This window comes from Pholcus phalangioides, unplaced genomic scaffold, assembly GCF_987345545.1.
Source record: "Pholcus phalangioides strain wild (caught in Gottingen) unplaced genomic scaffold, Ppha-v1.0 ptg000017l_1, whole genome shotgun sequence".
Lineage (NCBI taxonomy): Eukaryota > Metazoa > Arthropoda > Arachnida > Araneae > Pholcidae > Pholcus > Pholcus phalangioides.
The window spans coordinates 23,574,675-23,596,172 of NW_028301610.1; the positions used below are offsets into that span (position 1 = coordinate 23,574,675).

Here is a 21,498-nt window from a genome sequence, read left to right on the forward strand (position 1 = left end):
TTTCCAATAGGTCACCGCACCTTATCCTTCCAGTGCAGGCCTGTGAAAAGCTATAGGACCTCACGGTGTAACTACAAGAGAAGCTTAAGCCTACCCCTCTCCTCCCTTCTAAGCACGTGTTGAACCCTCAGTAAAATCAACGTAGAACGACAGTAAAAAAGTCAGAATTTGTTTTTTTTGTTGCAATTTTTGAAGACTTCGTTAGTCATTTTTAATAAGATGGGCGCCAATGTTGGCAGCATTTTGATTGGAGTAGCATTCGTTCCCTCTGCTCCCCCCCTGGCTACGCCACTGAATGAAGTAATATTTATACAGATATATAACTATAGATGTAATTTCGCTTTTACTTTGTCATGATCCCTTACCCTCGAATATAAATAATGAAAAATAAATAAATGCTTATATCGCAATACAAATGTATTGGAATATTTGTGAATCAATAAATGATAGCAAGGCCCAGCTTCTCTGGGAGCCGTTATTATTGTCAACTTGATGTATCTGAACTGCATTTGATTAAATTGGGAAGAAAATGAAATTTTTCATAATGTCTCCTTAGTAATATTATTTCACTAAGCAGGTTTAAATCTGCGTGTGGTTTGAAAGGTTTAAAAGTGTGTGTTCATTTTTCTCTTTTTTGTTTATATTGTACGGTGTTTTGATGTTCACTGTGTTTTTTGTTTTATGTCTGATTGTGTGTGTATTTGAAATAAAAAACTGGAGGATATATATATATATTCTAATCGAGAATAATAAGAATTATTCTCTACATCTCCGGATATTTATAATAGTCCTTCCATCCCGAATGTTCTCCTCGATGAGAATATTCTCAAGTTATTTATAGAGATTATTTATTATAATGCATGCTAATATGATATTCTCATCAAGAAGAATGTTCTTTAGAATGACTATTATAAATAACTTGAAAATAGTTATTATTTTTCATAAGAATAATATGCTCATTATTTTTAATAATAGTCCTTCCAGAGAATATTCTCAAGGATAATCTCATATTCTCCTATAGATTATTCTCGGGAATTTTACTATCTCAATATATATATACAGTAAAACCGCTAAGTCGTCACCTCAAGTTATCGAAAAATTATGACGGCTTAAGCGGAGTGACGAATTAAGAGGAGTTCCATCAGTTTTAATGTGCAATGTTGTGAAAATCGTATAAATTTAAAGTAATATGAAATTTGTTAAAGTATGAATCAAAATAACAATATTAATAAAATTTACAGATTGCGAAAGAAAAAATAATAGCAATTTTTTTATCTTTTTTATCTCTTTCATTACTTAAATTATTTTGGTAAAATGTACTGTACACTTTGATTTATATACTAGCAATTTTTAACTTATGCTAACAGAGCAACTGTTTGAATAAGTAGCTTTTCTTCATAACAGAACTCCATAGCTGCCAAGTCTCCCGAATTTTAGCTTCATCGCTCGATCTCCCGAAAAGTTCTTAAATCTCCCGAATTTTTACGAAAATCACAAAAATCCCTAATTGTCCCTACAAAGTCCCTACTTCATTCAAAAAAAACCCCCGCTTATGAAAACAATCCCTAAGGAATTTCTTGTGGGGCATGAAGCCTCTTTTTTTTCCCTTTCGAAATGACGTCACACGGCATAAATGGGGAAATTCCCTTTTTAAAGAAGTTTTACAAACCCTCTGATGGTAACAAGAAAGTTGTTTGTCTTATCGTGCAGGGAAATGGCTTAGCAGCCAATAGTCCTGGATAATAATTGAAGATTATAGTGACGCGCATATGGTCAAAATTTCTTTTGTTGAAGTTACGTACGTGCGATATAACAAAGCATGAATAATGATAAGCAAAAACATATATAATCAATTTTAAACATATTTATTCCCGGATGAATTTCCTTTCATCAAACGTTCCAGAAGAGGGCAGACTTTTCCTTTTTGTACAAGTTGTGTTACGGACATAAACATCGGTCATGTGAAAGACTGCCATCATCAGTCGTGAAGTGAAAAAAAAAACATCAAGCAAGTGTCACAAAAAGTCAGTGTTCTTCAAAAATTGATGGTGTTTTCCTTCATCTTCCGATGATTTTGGGGTCATTCGCTTAGAATGTTTGTTCACAGCGTTTCTGATTGAACACAATATTTATTTTCATATCATTGAAGTTTTGGCCTCCAATTTCACTTGTTTTTTGCGTAGGAATTTTATTCCCAAGGGTTTAACTTCCATGTGTGTAAAATCCCTATTTTAATTTGACTTCAGTTTTTGAGTAGGGATTTTATTCCCTACGCTTTAACTTTTATATGTTTGGAAAATCCCTATTTTATTTGGAAAAATCCCTATTGTATTTATTAGGGAGTGGTTTTAGCATAAAATACGGGTTTACGCGAAAATCTCCCGAATTTTCATTTTCAAAAGTTGGCAGCTATGGAACTCTATTGCACGTTAATTTTACGTATGCATCAAATTTAATTTTAGTGATTTAATTCTTCACCATTAGTTCATGATACAACTACAAAGTAATCTCGAACACTTTTGACTTGGTGGAGGGGCCCTGGGCAGGGAAAAGTAAACAGAAGACCTCAACTTGGGAAAGAATGTCAATTTTTTTTCAACAAAGATATTTTGTTTTAATTTCAAGCCCTAAATTAGTAGAGCCCATGCTTTCTATGATAATTTATTATCCGTGCCTGTGCGTTGCACTTTGACTTAAATCAAAGAATCAAATTCATCAAGTTAAAATAATTTTTGATTTCCTTGCACTATATGTAATCTTTGACGTATCAATAAATTTTGGTTTTGCCGGAGATGCCCTAAGGGGGGGGGGCGAAGTGTCTCGCGGTTTGTCCAGTTTCTCCAATGGAGCCCAGGCAGAAATGAGATCTAGCTTGAACAGTCCCCAACGTTCCAAAAACCTTATTCGGCAAATAAACTTCCCCAGTGTAACTTTCGTTACTTAAACTGTTCCGTTTGGGTATATAGGATTTTATGGTGACTTTTAAGCATATGGCAATGCTGTTAACAAGCTCTTTTCTTAATGGGAGCCATAAAAATAGTCTATTCGGTTTTCTCAAACTTTTTCTTAGTAACGACTTAACCGAAATTAGCGACGAGTAAACGAGGGTTCAATAACATTGTGGTCTATGAAAGCTGGAAGGGTCTGAAGAAAAATGACGACTTAACCGGAGTGACCACTTATCAGGGTGACGACTTAACGAGGTTTTACTGTATATATATATATTTTTTTTTTCGACTCAATGTCCAAAGAGGTTGTTGCTCAGAGGTGGCCGTTAGAGGAAGTTTTACTGTAATTCTAAAACAATTTTTTAAAATTTATATTTTGGATGAAAAAGTAAATATTGCACCTTTTTCTAACTCATAAAAAATCATACAGAATTTACTAATTTTAAATCAAAAAATTTTTACAAATAAATTGATATACTGATTGAAGCTATGCTTATTTTCTTACCTTTTATTTAATTCTTAACTGGATAATGTAATCGATGACTTTCAACTCTTGAAAAAAAAACAACAATAATGTTAGCTTTAAGGTGACATCAGTGACACGCGTTACCAATATAAATTGGAATTTTAGCAACCTTTGATTTTTTTAGAAACACTGAATTTGTAAAAAAAATTAAAACGGTTTCTCTTTTTAATATTCACGTAGAAAGTAGAATAATCATTAATTAAATTATTTGATTGCATTAATCTGAAATGTATTTGTATTTTAAACTTCTTATCACTTAGCTGTGAAGGAAATTATGGATGAGGTTGAGCTTAAAGAGTTGACTGAAGAGAATGATGCTCGACCACTTGAGGTACAAACTTTTTGTTTAACTTACTAGAACCTTCTTTTTCACCCTTGAACTGCTTCCATTGTAAATAAGATGCATGATGGGATAATTGGGCTGCTGAATCACAGTCTATGGCCACATGAGCAATGTTTAAAGGTGGATATCATTCCAGTCAACACATGTATGTTATTGTACGTCACACTGTGAGCTCCAATTAGCTATACCATTACAATGGCACCTCAGAATATATGCATAGCTTAAAACTTCACTCTTTTCATTGAATTAAATTTTTACTTGTTTTACTAAATTCTATATAAAATTGACTGCCTTGTATAGAGTATAATTATGAATCTGACGAAACTCAAGCTTTTTGGGGCCAGATGTTTTCTACTACTACTAAACCACACATATGCCTCATTTACATTCTTCTGCGGAACTTGTAACAGATTCCAATGACTCGCTATAGCACATCAAGTACCCAAAATTTTGGAAAAGGATGCATAAAAATTAGGTTCACGCATCCCAGGGATGCATTCTTTTCTAGTTCCAAAAAAGAAAAACAAAAAAATTTAAAACCCACCACAACTTTTCCCTTTCCTACCATCTATCATGATTGCCCGACCTTGAAAAAGTTGTAAAACAACTTTGATGGACAGAGAAGCATTTTACTGTATTGTGCTGATATACACATAGGTTGTTGAAAAACATGATGGACTAGAGCTGTTACCTGCGGCTCCGCTCAAGTCCTTTGGCGATGAACTTTCAGGAATACCGCCTTTGTGGGTATGTACATTAAAAAAATTAATACTGACAAAATTTCATATTAATGGCTTCATCGATTTTGGCTTAGTGATGATTGATACATATATTCTTTGAACACCGAACCCCCCCCCCCCACCACCTTTAGTGGGTCGAATTTTAAAAAATCCCTTCCTAGTGAGTTTCTGTATTGCAAAACAAAAATACTCACTAAATTTCATATTTATAGCATCAGTGATGTTGGCTCAGCGTGCTTTCTCCATATGGCATCCCCCAAGGGGTCGACCTTCAGAAAACCCTTAATAGTTAGTTTCTACATCATGAAATAAAACTGCTGATAAATGACTGGTTTCGCCTGTAGGCTACTTTAAAATATGGCCTTTTGATTATGGGGACGCCCTGTATATAGATATCTAGTTGCATCCCTGAATAAGGGGTTGTATTCAGAAATTTTAAAATTTCTGAGTTTATATTCCTGTGCCAGTTTTTTCCCTTCCGGTAACATATTAAAAATTACGGTACTTTCGCAGCTATCTGCCAGCGTCAATTCACCTCTTTCCTACAAGATAGTGAGTGAACATTAAAAAAAAAAGTCTTAGAGGATTGGAAGGGCCATTCAAATTGTAAAACATTTTCTAAGATTGTTGAGAGAAAAACCGAATCTGTAAAAACTTTACCTTGAATATCACATTTTCGTTTCCCTTGAATATTCATTTTAAACTGTGAATTCCTTGAATTCAGTTTTTACATTTGTAGCTGCTATGCTGTAATAACTGTTTTGCATCGCAAAAATCCCAGGCGTGTACACAGAATCATCTGTTGGAGGGCATCTAATGCTTAATAGAAAGTTTGGGTCACTAACACTCAAAAACAATTTTAAATTAACAGATAGTACAAGAATGTATGTTTTTCCAATATTTTAATTTTTGATCTCCTTGAGGGTTGGAGACATGGGCCCCATATACCCAGATTTTGCCTTTGCTGAAAATTGGGGTTTGGATCCTGCAATTGTGCAGGTATCACATGAGTATGTTATGGGCTTGTTTATATTACAAAGGTATCCTCACATGTGGAAGTGCATTATTCTGTTGAAACAATGCGCCATGTTGCTGGATGAATGGTCCCGCTTGTAGTTGTAAAATGCTAATAACAAATCACTAGGTGTCAATGTTTTGAAAATAATTAGTTCTGACATTTCGATTTGTAAAACTTATGGCACTATCCACTATACCAGTGGATATCAATCTTTGGAAGCCTGTGAGCCCTTAAATCTCTTTTTTTGTAAGTGTAGAAGGCCCTTAATCTTACACACAACTAACAAGACATTAATGGGGAAAAAAGAAACTGAAGCACTCACAGCCTGGTCTTGGGCTGAGGCCCGGCAGTTGAGAAACACTGCTTAATGCAGCCATGTGTTATATTAGTGACCGACTTGCATTGCGAGGACCCATGTTCGAACCCCACTGGCAGAACAGTGGTGGTCTGCTGAAGTTGGTTTACTATGGTTTCCCAATTTCAAGGCATGATTGGTGCATTTCTTTTTCCCAGAAGGCATCGTACAGGTTGTTTAACATCATTTTGGCCAAGGCAAAAGAAAGATTAGTTACTCAAAGTAATATCTCTTTATTATTAAATGCTTCAGTTTGCATTAGCTCTGTACTAATGGAGACAATACCATATATGGATCAATCTCAGAAGCAAAGGATGTGTTGAATCATAATATTGTCATATGAGAACTGCAGAAGTCAATTGCATACAGTTTGGGTCGTAATAGGTGATAGTGTATTACACTGTCAGCTGAAATGCATAAGCAAATCTGTCACTGAGTTCCATTCATCGGAATTAACAATCTATCCATTACATGAATTGGCAATCAGCTTGTTCATTTGTCACCTGTGGTCAGCCACAACTTTCTTGGTGGGAACTTGTTCCCGAGTGAACATAGTGCTGCCATTATCTGAGTTGTGCTCTCAATTTGGTCACACAAGCAGTCAATTTCTCTAATATATAATAATTTCTCTATAAACCACTAATTAATGATAAGAAATAGAAGCAAAAATTAAATACAAAGGCCTACGCGTGCGTGCGCCTCGAAAAAAGCTACATCAATTGTATCTTTCTACCTTACAATTCTTTGAAAATTTAGATCAAAAGCATTACTCCATCAAGGTGTTGCATTTTTAATTTGCTGTAGTGTATACAAAGGGTTCCTAGCAACCTGGAAAGTCGGGGAAATGTAAAATATTTGGCAAAAGACAGGGAAATTGAGGTTTAATTAACACATAAAGGCAAATACAGACCACAGATACACAAACACATATTACATTCCAATATTAACCTAAGGGATTATACAATCCGTCCAGTGTTCATTAAAAATGCACAAAGTGTGACATATTTGTTGGCCCCTAATAAGCATTTTCTTATTTTTTTAAGAGCAAAATATTGTGTTCAAACACAAAAAAAATTTCTCCAGGATCTTAGACTGAACGAAGATAATAATGTAAGTTTGACCTGCACTATGAAATGAAACATTATCAGTTGAAGTTGAATTTCATATGAAGTATTACCTTTTTTGAAAGTTGATTATTCAAAATCTCTATGGAATAGATTTTCTTTATCATCTCCCTCTTTCTTTCTCTAATCCGTCAATGTGTCTCACCCTTGTTAACTGCACTGCAAAGATTTCATCACCATAAGAATTTTCAAATTTCAAATGCATGGCTACCTGAAGTATTTATAATGAATACCATGGTCTGCATGCATAAGTTTCCATCCTGATGTTTCTTCCTACCACCCAACTACTCTCTGACTGTACATCAGGGGTAGAAAATCTGCTACAATTTCCAATGTCTGCTACATTTTGCTACAATTTCCAGCTGTTTGCTACAAAACGCTGAAACTCTTCAATTCTGCACCATCTTACTAAAAAACAAAATTTTCTCTTAAGAAACACTCATTTTCAAATTAATTTTGAAATCTGAAATACCATGTGCTTTGTCTCTACTGGTTTCCCCTTGTCGAACAGTTGATTGGCGTCTATTAATAACACATGGTTCATCCTATATATTCCGTTGAAAATTTTGAACATATTGATCATATAGGCACCTGCGCTCTTCCAATGAAAACATATTCAAGAAATCTGGTCTTTCATAACTCAAGCCTTTTGTTGCCAACAAGAGTATGTGTAGTTCTTCTCTGCACCATTTAAGCAAGTCTATATCTCTCTGTAGGTGTGGTCTCCGAAACCTTGCATATGAATTAGTCATTCTTTTGCTTTTCCTTGACTTTTCTTAAAAAGTCTTATCACTTTCTCTTAATGAAATTCTGAGCATTCTATTTGCTTTTCTGACCACCGCTGAACAAAGTTCAGTAAACCTAAGCCACTTGTCAATGAGAATTCCAAAATCGATGACTGTAGTTACATCTGGGATAGTGATGTCATTCAACCCATAAAGTGAAACATGGGTTGTTCGAACCAAAATGAGTGACCATGCACTTGTCAATGCTAAACGTCATGCTCTATTCAACTGCCAACGCTGCAATCCTTGAGTTGGTCTGGAGCAACTCCATATCACTGATTCCTGACTATGTCCATTAGCTTCACGTTATCTCTGAATTTGCTAACAATCCCATCGATACCCTGATCAAGTTTATCAATAAGAAGTGAAAACCAACTCTTTTTTTTTTTTTTTTTTTTTTGCAAAATTCTTTTTTAATATTCATTATAACTGCAAGATGCTCTCCATCATACAGGCCATATATTAAAATTCACTTGATAAGAGAGATAAGGCGTATACAAAAACTTGGTGCCCTGCTATTTGATTCATAATCACAGCATATTTTATATTAGCATATTTTGATATTCATATTTTTTTTTGGTACAGGAAAAGCAGTCTCTTGTTGCCCTAGATGTTCATTCTTCCTTCAAATCTGAAGAAACAGAACATGGAAATCCCAAGGAAACTGTATCAGACATGAAAGTTTCCACTCTTCCTTCAGACGAAGATGATGAAAGTGATGAATGCCTTGATGATAATCATAGAGACCATTTCAGGTCAGAGCACAGCAATATAATTGCTCTCGCACAGCAACCCAAAAGTGGCATCACTGATTCTCTGGGTAAATTTTCCTTCAGTGTCTAAAATTAAATTTCATAGCTGTTTGATCAACTTATATTTTTCACCTTATTTTTCATATAGTCGTACACAGTTGGCCCCGTATTCGCGGGTGTCACATTCTGGGGGGGCTGCAAATACGGAAATCTGTGAATAACTGAAACCATAGGGTTTTTTTGTATATCTTGTTTATTGAACATCAGGAGAAGAGCAGGATATGTAAAAGAGGGTGATGTTTTCTGAAAGAACATTCTGATTTCTGTTTGCCGTTTCTTATTCATATCATCAAGTATTTTGGAGTATGTTGATAATGTTTCATCTAATTTTTATACATGTGAAGAATGTACTATAGAAGGATCTATGTCATGAAAATAATCTATTGCTGATTTGAACTTGCGAAGCCCTTCCACTATGTTATTCATCATGGGAATTTGTCTTCTACTTTATCTTGATGATCATCTGATACAGTTTCAGGAGCAGTCAGTTTTACCCAAGATTTACAATGATGAAGTTAGAGGATGTAAAGTTGACTTAGAAAATCAAATTACATGGCAATGGATGGATATACATAATAAATAAATTCTGTGGGTCATTCCATGTGAAATCAACACAATTTTTATATAAATTTTAACTCACCATCTCAGATTTTGATGAAACTTGGCACAGAGGTAGCCTACATGTAGATAAAGAAAATTACCCAATTTCATTAAAATATGTCAACCCATTTTGAAAATATGGCGATGTGAAGTTGTCAAAATTCACTAAAAAACACCCCACGGCCATAATTTCAAATTGCTGTAGCAACTCTCCTTATTAAGCTAAAATGATGGGACATGTGTCATTTTGCAGCATTTTCTATGGGCTTTCCTATGATATGCAACACAATATGGGTTTGAGATTAAATGTTTTTTTAAAATTTAAATTTTGAATTTATCAAAAAGCGCATCTTCAAAATTTCTCAAATTATATTCAACACTTCACATTGTTGTTAACTAATTCCCTAAGTATGAAAGTGGAACTGTCATGGGTTCACAACTTTATAAAATTTCAAAAATATATATTTTACTAAAAAAAATGACATTTTTGTAAAATTTATAGATTTAAGCAGAAATATACATAACTTACCCATAAATAAATTTTCACTTTTTTCATAAATTTATTTTTAATGTGTTTAAAATGCAACTAGTGACTATGATGGGTGATTATTTTATGGTTTAAACCACTTTAAACCAGTCCAACTGGTTCCAACTGCCTGTGGGCATAGGCAGACTGATCAGTCTTCATACTGATTCAGTGGCAGTTGGATGTGAATGTTGTTGGTGATTTAAAAAAAAAAAATGTGATGGTAATAAGTTTCTTTTTTAAATGTTAATATTTTGTGAGGTGTTGGTATTAGTGAAAAAAAATATTATTTCAGTATATTTTCTTAGTGTTCTCTTCAGAAACTTTTTTCTATATTTTAATTGAGATCTGTGTGATATTACACAATGGAGAAAGAAAGATATCAGACACTACAATGTTGCAATGCTTTAAAAAACATAATCATTCTGTGAAAAACATAAGGAGACTAAGAAATGTGCCTCAATGGCCGCTGTGGTGGTTGAGTGGTTATAGTGACGGACTCACGATGCGAGGATCCGGGTTCGAACCCCACAGTGGTGGTTGGCTGAAGTTGGTTTTCTGTGGTTCCCAACTTCAAGGCGCAAATGCGAGCCGATCTCCCTGTTGAAAAGTCTCGCCACAGAGAGCAACAGTCCTACAACGATAAATCATTCAATCATAACACTTCACTCATAGTTAGAAAAACTAGTGGCAGATGGCAGCACTACACATAACAAGCATTACAGAGAAACAACAAAAACTTCATGTCAGGTTTCACTACACGTACACGCAGATTCCCGCATGTACCGATTCGTTCGGGGGTTCCGCGGGGGGGGGGTGGGGGGGGGTGCATGTGTGATGTAGTAGTAGTAGGTAGGTAGGGCCTCCAAAAAATGGCTCGGGGATCCATGATGTTCTTAAGTCAGCCACCTCGTTAGGCAATTTGCTTGTTGTGGCGTTGTATTTGTATTTGTGTGGTATGTTTCCTGATATGCCAAAGATATCAAAAATTTGTGATAATTGTAGGAAGCAGATTGGTTCATTGACAAATATGCAAGGAAAAAATGATTGCAGAAAACTTTCGGATGATGAAACAAGCTATGTTCCTCCACCTTCAGCTGTTGTGCAGACACTAAATACGTCTCTCCAGGAATTAGGAGAGTCCCCTGTGCGTAGTAAAAAACTTCAGATGAAGAAGTATTCAACCAAAAAATTTAAAAGCATTGGGTTAGCACTTAAAAAACAACTATTTGCTAATGCAGAGGATTCCTCAGAAAATGAATGTGAGTCACTGGAACAATCTGTTATAGCTAATCTGAAAGCTAGCTTTTCCTCTAGTAGTAGGAAAAAGAAAGTAATGCTACTGACTTGTTTGCCTGAATCTTGGAGTATAAGAAAGATAATGCGCGAATTCAATGCTCCTAACTACATGGTACGCCAGGCAAAATGGCTTTTGAAGGAAAGAGGTATATTAGAAAGTCCTGACCAAAAACCGGGAAAGAATTTGTCACAAGAAGTTGTGCAAACAGTACGTTCTTTTTATGAAAATGATGAAATAAGTAGAGTAATGCCAGGAAAGAAAGACTGTGTAACTGTGAAGGGGGAGAATGGAGATAAAACAGTAATATCTAAAAGACTTATTTTGTGCAATTTAAAAGAAGCGTATAAAATTTTCAAAGATTAATTTCAAGAAATAAAGATAGGGTTTTCTAAATTTGCAGAACTGCACCCAAAACACTGCATTTTAGCAGAACATAGTGGATACATACACACTCAGTATGTGTTTGCACTACACATCAAAATGTCAAACTTATGATAGAAAATGCTAAGCTCGGTATGTTAACCAATGGGGAATTGGCCTCTTATAAACACTGTTTGGCAAAAATGCTGTGCAACCCAGCATCAATTCATTGCATTATGGGAAACTGTAGTTCTTGCCCAGGAAGTGACCCAATAAAAAGTACACTGCTAAATTCATTTGATAATAATGTGGTTGAGAATATCATTTTTCGACAATGGGTTTCAGTAGACAGATGTAACTTAGAAACCATACAGAAGACCTCATCGGAGTTTATCGAATTATTTTCTGAGAAATTGACCACACTGTTACTACATGATTTTTTAGCTAAGCAGCAAAGCTCTTTTGTAAATGAAGTAAAGGAAAACTTGAATGAGGGTGAATATGTTGTTACATGTGACTTCTCTGAGAATTACACTTTTGTGATCCAAGATGAGGCCCAGAGTTATCATTGGTCAAGTGATCATGCAACAGTGCACCCCTTTGTAATGTATTATATACAAAGGTTATATATGTTATATCTTTTCTTCTCTCCTTTGTAATGTATTACAAAGGAGAGAAGAAAACAGAGCATATGAGCTATGTCATAATTTCTAATTGTCTAGAGCATAACACTATAGCAGTTTACTGTTTTCAAAAAAGCTAATTCAATTTTTAAAAACCAAATTTCAAACTGTACAGAAGATATATTACTTTTCGGATGGCAGTGCAGCCCAGTACAAGAATAAAAATAATTTTATAAACTTATGTTTCCACAAAGAAGATTTTGGCATCGATACAGAATGGCATTTTTTTGCCTCTGCACATGGAAAAGGACCTTGCGATGGTGTCGGTGGCACTGTTAAGAGATTAGCAACAAAAGCAAGTCTGCAGAGGCCATATGGGAACCAAATTCTTACTCCACAACAACTTTTTGATTAGGTAGTTAAAAACATTACATCTGTACACTTTGAATTTTCAACACAAGAAGAGTACATTGAAACTGAAAGATTTCTAGAACAACGCTTTACTCAATTTGTTACCATCAAAGGAACACAGAGGTTACATGCCTTTATACCGATAGCATCAAGTACATCAAAAATATTAGTAAAAACTTTTTCAGGTACAACAGAATCTACTGTTGAAACAGTCACAAAATCTCCGGAAAAACTGGCGTTAAGAGATATTCATGGATATGTTACTGCCATCTACGACAGGAAATGGTGGCTAGCTTATGTTTTAACAAAAGACTAAGGTCTTGATGAAGTTAAAGTTACTTTCCTTCACCCAGCTGGCCCATCACTGTTTTATGCATATCCTACAAAACCTGATATTCTATGGGTATCTGTAAATGATGTTCTTTGTAAAGTAAACCCAGTAACACCAACAGGAAAATTATATCAAATTCCTGGGGATGTAACTGTAAAAACAAATGAAGCGTTCAAAAAGACAGTGTAAATCTTGAAAAATATACTGTTTGTATCAGGTTTGGCAAGTGACATTTGAATGTATGTGTTAAGAGTAAATTTCAATGTGTACATAGATATATTAAGAATAAACACTAAAGATTTATTTATGGGTAAGTTATGTATATTTCCACTTAAATCTATAAATTTTACAAAAATGTCAATTTTTTTAGTGAAATATGTATTTTTGAAATTTTATAAAGTAGTAAACCCATGACAGTCCCATTTTCATACTTAGGGAATTAGTTAACAATAATGTGAAGTGTTGTATATAATTTTTTGAAAATTTTTGAAAATGCGCTTTTTGATAAATTCAAAATTTAAATTTTAATTTAAATTAAAAAAAACATTTTATCTCAAACCCATATTATGCTGTATATCATTGGAAAGCCCATAAAAAATGCTGCAAAATGACACCTGTCCCATCATTTTAGCTTAATTAGGAGAGTTACAGCAATTAGAAATTATGGCTGTGGGGTGTTTTTTTGGTGAATTTCGACAACTTCACATCGCCATATTTTCAAAATGGGTTGACGTATTTTAATAAAATTGGGTAGTTTTCTTTATCTACATGTAGGCTGCCTCTGTGCCAAGTTTCATCAAAATCTGAGATGGGGAGTAAAATCACTGTGTTGACTTGACCTGTGCATTATCACACAGTGTGGTAAAGCCATCCATGTTGATACTATTGACACATCCGGCTTATCACATGCTGGAAATTATTTAGCAAATGTGGTTCTTAGTTCAGTGAAGTCAACAGAAGAGAAAACTTCTAATGTAACATATGAAGTTTTGTTACTGCAAGTATGGTTTCTTCCAAAAAGACTCTGGATAAAAAGCCTAGCTTTTCGGGACTTACATATTGGTGCAGTGCCCACATTTTAAACTTGTTAGCCGATGGTTTGGTTAAAACTGATGTAACAAAGTATGTGTCAAGTATATTTAGATACTTCCACAATCATTTCTCAAAAGCATGGTATCATATGTAAGGTGGAAGAGCATTGGTCTTCCTGCAGAGGTATGATGGAATACTTATTTTGATTCTCTTGAATCTTTTGAATCTTATGTTAAAAATTTGTCAGTTGTTACCAGAGTTTGTGAAGACCACAGATCTCAGATAGTAACATCTCTAGTGAAATCTTAAATATTGATTTCAAAAAGAAATGTCAAGGACATAATTGCAATTCTGAAGCCAATAGCTATGAAATTAACGATTTTGTACAAAGGAACACACACAACTGCTCCATAGCTGAATGTGTATTGGCATGGAAAAGGCTGCAATTGAAGATGAAAGCATCAACATCAAACAATAAAAAGGTTTTGTCATCAGAGTATAAAATTAGATATGAACAATCATTAACAGATTCACACTTTGCTGCATTTATTCTAAGCTCATCAGTGTTAACTTCTAATAGGGAATTAATGTCACAAGAGAGAAATAAGGGTCTTGAATTAATCAAACAAAAATGTGACTGGTTTTTGGAAAAGTTGGAACCATTTACATGCTAAAATTTTTTTTTCACCCTAAGGTTGTTGATACAATGTCTGATTTTGAGTGGTGGAATAAGAATTATAAATAAATAAAGAATTATCTATGGTTGCTAGTACACTGTATTGGCGAAAAATTGGTTTTGTAACTAAGTCATTTCTCATTTTGCTTTGCCTTGAGTCAATCTTATAGGAAACTGAAATAGTGCGATGAAAAAAAAGTTAATTGAAAAGTCTTTTTTTTTTTTTTTTTTTTTGAAATTTTTTTTTTCAAAAAAAATAATTTTTTTTAGGGATTTTTTTCCATTATGCTATGATTATGTTGTCTAAGGGGGTTGGTTACCCTACCCCATCCTACTTTTTAGTCCTGCGTTTTCCTACTTTTTCCCATTTTTTGAGTGGGAGCCCTGACAATGTTGTAACCTTGGCGCAAAGTTGTACCATTTTATGGCATTTTTCCAAGCTAATGTGTCGTAACTCTTATTTCTTGTGGATTCCTATGATCCTACTGAAAAATTATGCTTTTTTCTTTATAATGTATAGTAATTATTCATTCTAGGTATTCTCAGGGTTGATAAAAATCATGATTAAAACAATTGGATTTTTTTTATTTAAATCAGATTTTAAAGTTTTTTAAATTTTCACCTTAAAATATTAACTTATGTAGAACAAAAAACAATCTAATTTTTATTTTATTAACAGTTAGTAGTTTAAATATTGTCTTTAAAAATATGACTAAACGATATTAAATTCTAAGGATAAATATACGTTTAAGGATAAAAATCAGACCAACACTAATTTTTCAGATAACATTGAATATAATAAATAAAAAAATAATTGCATAGTCTCATATATGGAATAGATATTTCTTTATAGGGTTCTGTATCTTTAAGATATTCAATGAGAGAAGTGTAGGTGTTAATTTTATTAGCTATGTTTTGATTGATTGATCTACCATTGATCTATCAATTTTTCAAGTATTACTTCTATGTGTAGGTGTGTCAGTTTCTTCAGTTTGCATTTTTGCAAATTGATATATATTCATTCTGGCCTGATCTCAATAGTCTACAGCTACGACCAAATCAATAGCAATAATTTAAGATTCCAAGTATTTTCGTTAATAACAAACAATGTTATAAGAAACATGACACATGATGTTATAAGAAACACAAATGTTATAAGCAGATGAAATGAACACAACATCTACATGTGGGGGGTGTGTGCTTGTCACATCAAACAAAAATGGGTTATTTTAATAATTATGAGGTATTGTACATATATTTAAAAACATATATTATTAAAATACAAATTTTATTAGTGTTTCTTGTATTTTCTGATGATGACTCTTCAACTTGTGAATTAAACAACTTTCCATATTAACTAGATTCTAATGGTGTTTTTAATCATATTAGAATGTTAACTGAGTATATTTATATAAATAATAAAGAGTAAAATATGCTTCGATTTTGGTTTTATAAGTATGAAATACAACTGTTGTATAACAAAAATTTCTTTGGAGATTGGCATGCACAAACATTTTGGTCTTGATTCAGCTTATTTCTAGGAAAACAAACTGTACTGTTTGCTTTTAAATTCTGTGTGAAGAATTCTGTATCTAATTTTTTTTAACAGATCCTTGTAGAGAATCTTATCTACCTACTTCCCAAGCTATGGATTCAAATTTCATCAATGTTGAAACGTCAGTTGCTCAATCCGATGGTGGATCAAACATTCAGTCTCTTTTTCAGGTATGGCAGTACTTCTTTGACTGAAATTTAGTTTTAAAATAATGTAAATAAAGAAAAATAAGGAATGCACCACTATATGCGGTACATCACAACACGCAAGCACCATTTCAGTCACATCATTTGTCCTTCCCGCAATTTGATTTCTTGGGGGCCACCTCCCTAGAATTCGGCACTCAGGCTTCCGATAATGTATAAAATAGGTACAAACTATGCAAATTGCCACTCGTCCACAGAACAATAAAAACCCTTCAGTCATTGTTTCCAGTGAGGCAGTGATTAGCGTGTACAATCTTCGTCAAAATATCCAGGGTTCAAATCCCGACAGGTCATTAAAAAAATTTTTAGTACTGTTAGGGTGGGTTGGTAAGACATAAAGTCAGAGATGAGAAGAGTTCAGGGTGCATGGGTACAAATCCACCCACAGGAAAACTAGACTTTCCATTGGGCATTTTGCCTGTTGTGGCATTGTTTTGTATTTTTTTTATCTTTTGTATTTCCAGCTATTTTTTTTATGAAAAAAATGTTGACTGCTTTAATTTATACGTTCCTTACATTAATTATTTTTCAAATTGCATCAATTGCGTTCACTGTGGGGAGGCTCTGTAGTAAATTTATAGCAACGAAAAACAATGATGGTGATTGACCCAGGCCTTAGGGCTGCAGCCCTGTCAGCCCCATCCTTGTGGGGGACAGATGAAAGGGCACTAATTTTTCCTCCTCAACAGAATTATTTTTAAATTATCATCCATTTCTTCAATTTTTATTTACGTTGATCACGTCAATCTTAACCGCCTGGCTATAGCGAATGACGAAATCGTACAGTATACGCATGCAACAGAACAAGAGAGTTTAAGAGAAGATTGACATCAGACTTGTTCACCATTAATTGTGTTGCGACATAACTTGTAGGCCAAATTTAAAGGAGTACCACCGTGGTTCCAAAAGTGCGTCAGAGCTCCTAGGAGCGTCATGGCGAGCTCAAAATATGGATTTGTGTGCACAAAGCCTATGCTTTAAAGTGCTGCTTTTATATGGTAAAACAGCTAAACTTCTTGGGAAGCCGCCGATGAACCTGGAACACGGTAACAAGTTTGCTATCTAAACCAGAGGTCTTTAACAGTTTTCCAGTCGCGAGCTCTGCTTGTACCCATCATCAAAAAAAGAGCACTCTTATGTCATGTTTGACATACAAATGCATGAAATCTGGATGATTTTAATAATTGAATGCAATTTGCAGAAGGTGTTTAAATGAAATGTTGATTAAGTGCTCATGAGCACCAAATTGGACACGAGCCTTGAGCACTCTGGGTGCTTTGGGGAGCACCATGGTGCTCGTGAGCAATGGATTGAAGATGCCTGATCTAGACAGTCACCTAAGCATGACGATAGAGCAAATAACAAGCGTCTAATATCAGGCTTGTGAAATGTGAATAGGAAAAGTAATATGTGAAATCCGTCCTTCAAAAGAGCCCTTGGTTGGTCCAGTGCAGTGTTTCTCAACCGTCGGGCCCTGGCATCTGCCAAACTGGGCCGTGAGGGGTTTATTGCTTCATTTTTACCCATTTATTTACCATTAATCTTGTGTATGCCCAGGCCTTCCAATCAAGAAAAAGAAATCAACCGTGCCGCAGGATTCCAAAGATTGAGAAATACTGGTCTAGTGGCCCCACATCTTGCAGTAGGCCCCCCCCCCCCCAAGCTGAGATCTTTGGTGGGCTCAGGCCAAATTTTTCACGGGGTCCCGTATAGTGAATTTATAGTGTGAAAAAACAAAAATAAGAATTATCTCATTTAGAGTCCCCGGGCCGGATCAGCCCTCTAGTGTGCTTTCCTCCGAATTAGAAAATTGGCTGGACTATGTCTGTACCCCTTAAACGATGGTTTCGGCTCTCGTATGTAAGAAACGTTTCTTTTAATTTTTTATTTTACCTGCATGCGGTAATGCAATCAGTAAAGAAATTGGCTCATTCGTGTACATTCTACTTGGACGGCATTTTCTTTTGATGCACATCCGTGTCTGGTGATGTATGTCGATTCTGACTGCAAACTGCTGATTTCAACAGTCGACGCTGATCTTTCAACCGACTGAACAAACTGCTCGATCAATTACGCCTTGCTCCATTCAATGTCGTTCGGGTCTTTTGCTCTGTTTTGCATCGCAGCACTGCTGTTGTGCACACGGCAATAGTGTGTTCAGTGGTTTTGCATTCGCAGGACACATTTTCAATGAGGGTGGGTGCACCCACAGAGCTTGCTTTGGAAAGTTTTGTCGTAGGTGGCGAATAAACTCCGATACGACGAAAACATTGAGAGGTGGGAGGTTTAGGGTTGGCCATATATACTACTCGCCAGGGAATGGATTGCATTGAATATTCATGATAACCTGAGGGCTTAGGTGATTTTGCAAAGTTGATTGAACCCATGGGTGGGGATATGTGGGGAGGGCAGGCAAAGAAGAAAATCGCCCCCACCCCGATTGAAAACAATTATTGGCGCAGGCAGAAGAGCAAAAGGTGGACATTAGTCCCCCCCACCTTGTTAGGGAAACAACCTGTATCCACTTATGTTTTTGTGTAGGGGGGGGGGGGAAGGCTTATGTGGCTTGAGCTCTTAGGGTCCAGTTTCTATGGGGTTTCGTATTTAAATCAATTTTAAATTTAAAAGTTTGTAAAAATTTGAAACAAAATTCATGTCTTTTGTTAATTCACTTGTGTTCCCCCTTTCATTAAGACCCTCTATTTTATTAACCCAAACCCCCTAGGTTGTCACTACTCACAGTTTGAGAACAACTGATGTAAGGAAACAGTCCAGCATGGCTCATTTTGTCGAATGCAAAGCTCCCAACCGTCCTACTTTTCCTAAAATATCCCACTTTGTCCTACTTTTCCAACAAAATTTATATAATTGATTTTAATTGAGAAGGGGATCATGGACATAATGCCAAATAATACAAATGTAGCAGATTACAATGAATGATTCTGCCAAAGCAAAAACAATTGTATTGTTTTTAAGGATATTTGGGGGCGGGGTGTATGTGGACCATTTGGTGGTTCAGTAATTTTTCATTTGCTTAGTTTGAGGGTTCTACAATATTAGAGTAGTCATTAAAAAGTTCTGCCTGGGTGAAAAAAAAAAATTGTATTTACTACTTCATACTCTTGGACAGTAACTAACATTCATCATTTAAAATTATGGTGCACATTTTGTGTATAGGTGAAACAATAGTTTGCATGACAAAGCAGTTGTGTACATAGAACTATTCTAGGTTTTGCGACTTTGATGATACCTAATAGCATTCAATTTTCTTCTGTATTTTTAGGACATGCAGAGGCACAAAAAATATTTACAATGCTCAAGTAAAGAGCTAGAAATGAAAGTGCTTCATTTGTCAGAAACGATTGCGCTGGCATTGACAGTTAAAATTTGAACAAATCCTGTTTAAAAGGGATGGACAACACAGTAAAACCATCTGGTCCACCTTGATTTATTTATATCAGACCTTATAATTTACACATTTTGCTTTTCGAAGTGGTACCGAAAGAGTGTCATTTTTAAAAAAACTTGCATATCTTCATAATTTGAAACTAAAATCCTGGAGACCATCATCAGGGACAGACTATTCTCATTTTTGAACTCTATTTAACTTTTCTCAAATAATCAACACAGCTTCCTCCCTAATAAAAATACAGAAACTGCTCTTTTTGAATTTAGTAGATACATCGTTGATATAACATGGACAAATCTAAAAAAACAATAGCAATTTTTCTCGACATTCGCAAATGTTTTGACAGTATTAGTCAGCATTTGCTTGACATACCTACGGCATTAGAGGAAACGCATATAATCTTTTCAACTCTTACTTTATTAATCAAACTCAAATATAGTCAAACGTGGGAAAGGTGTCAGTAGTCCAATGATAACAAAAAGGGGCATTCCTCAGGGAACAACATTGGGACCTCTAATTTTCACAATATTCATCAATGACTTTTGTAACCTCAATTTAAATGGCAAAATAATCACATTCGCCGATGATACAGTACTTTTATATTCATCAACAGATCACCACTTACTGTCTAACACAATCATAATTTAATTTAGAGTTTGTGAATGGTTTTTGGCAAATGACCTTCAACTTAACATATCTAAAACAAAATATATGAATTTCTCTCTGCAGGATAATTCCAATTCTAACTTCCACCTCGTTTTCCATAACTGCTCAGTGTGACAACTCACACTGTACCTCTCATCATTAGTGGAAACATCCACCATCAAATATCTCGGTGTCTACATTGACAAAAATTTTAAATGGAAATCACATGTGAAGTATATTCAGTCAAAACTTTGTTTCGGTCTCTGCAAATTTTATCACATTAAAGACAAAGTAAATCTTTCTTTCCTATTTTGATTTTACTTCTCGTTTTTTCACTCGCTATCTGGGGCAGTGATTACATTAGTACGATTCACCCTATTGTGCAAATACAAAAGAAAATAATTAGATATATTACTTGCGATTACATCACCCCTATACATGAACTTTTTCATCATTTAAATATACTTCCACTGAGATATGTTCTTTTATAAATCTATAATGCTTTAAAAAATCAGATTTGCCTACCATTAAATACATTGAGATCATCAGCCAGGTTCAACAATACCCTGCAAATTCCTCTGATACACAAAACAGTAAAGAAAAACCATTTTGACTTATCCCAAAATTTTATAACAATCTCCCAAACGACATCCTCAGTTATATATCTCTTCCTTTGTTTAAAAAAACTGCTCAAGAATTACCTATTTACCATAAACAACATCAAAGGCCATTTTGGAAATCTTGGTATAGATATGTGTGTGTGCATATATATAGACATATATACACGTAATTTTCGAGCTATAGATAAAATATAATTACGTTAATTTTCAATTCAATTCAAATTTATTTTAAAATTTGTGTGAATACATGTTATATGATATTATTGGCAACCAAGGAGACAGATGTCCCATACTGGTTGTTACAATGAATAGGTTTAAAAAATATAGTACAGTGATATTATTTTCAAATATATGATGGGAAAAAAATATAAAAAAGATAGTAGTTACAGATAAAAATAGTATAATTAACAAAAAATGAATATGTTAAAAATTGCGATATAAACAATAAAGAATATTCTCATGCAACGGCGGAGTTGCTATAAAAATTTCATATGAATAATATCAACATGAGTTCTTAATATAGACTTAATATTTACCCAAAATACACAAAAGA

At 34.5% G+C, this 21,498-nt stretch overlaps 1 protein-coding gene across 1 annotated transcript in view; it reads left to right on the forward strand.

The window, feature by feature from the left end:
- Positions 1–21,498, forward strand: part of LOC149072564 (uncharacterized) — a 37,921-nt gene that overhangs the window by 6,482 nt on the left and 9,941 nt on the right. Inside the window, exons 2-4 of the mRNA XM_089246611.1 lie at positions 3,735–3,805; positions 8,425–8,659; positions 16,120–16,235. Of these exons, the coding sequence (XP_089102737.1) occupies positions 3,749–3,805; positions 8,425–8,659; positions 16,120–16,235 (408 nt within the window). The 5' untranslated portion in view covers positions 3,735–3,748. The remainder of the gene's footprint in view (positions 1–3,734; positions 3,806–8,424; positions 8,660–16,119; positions 16,236–21,498) is intronic.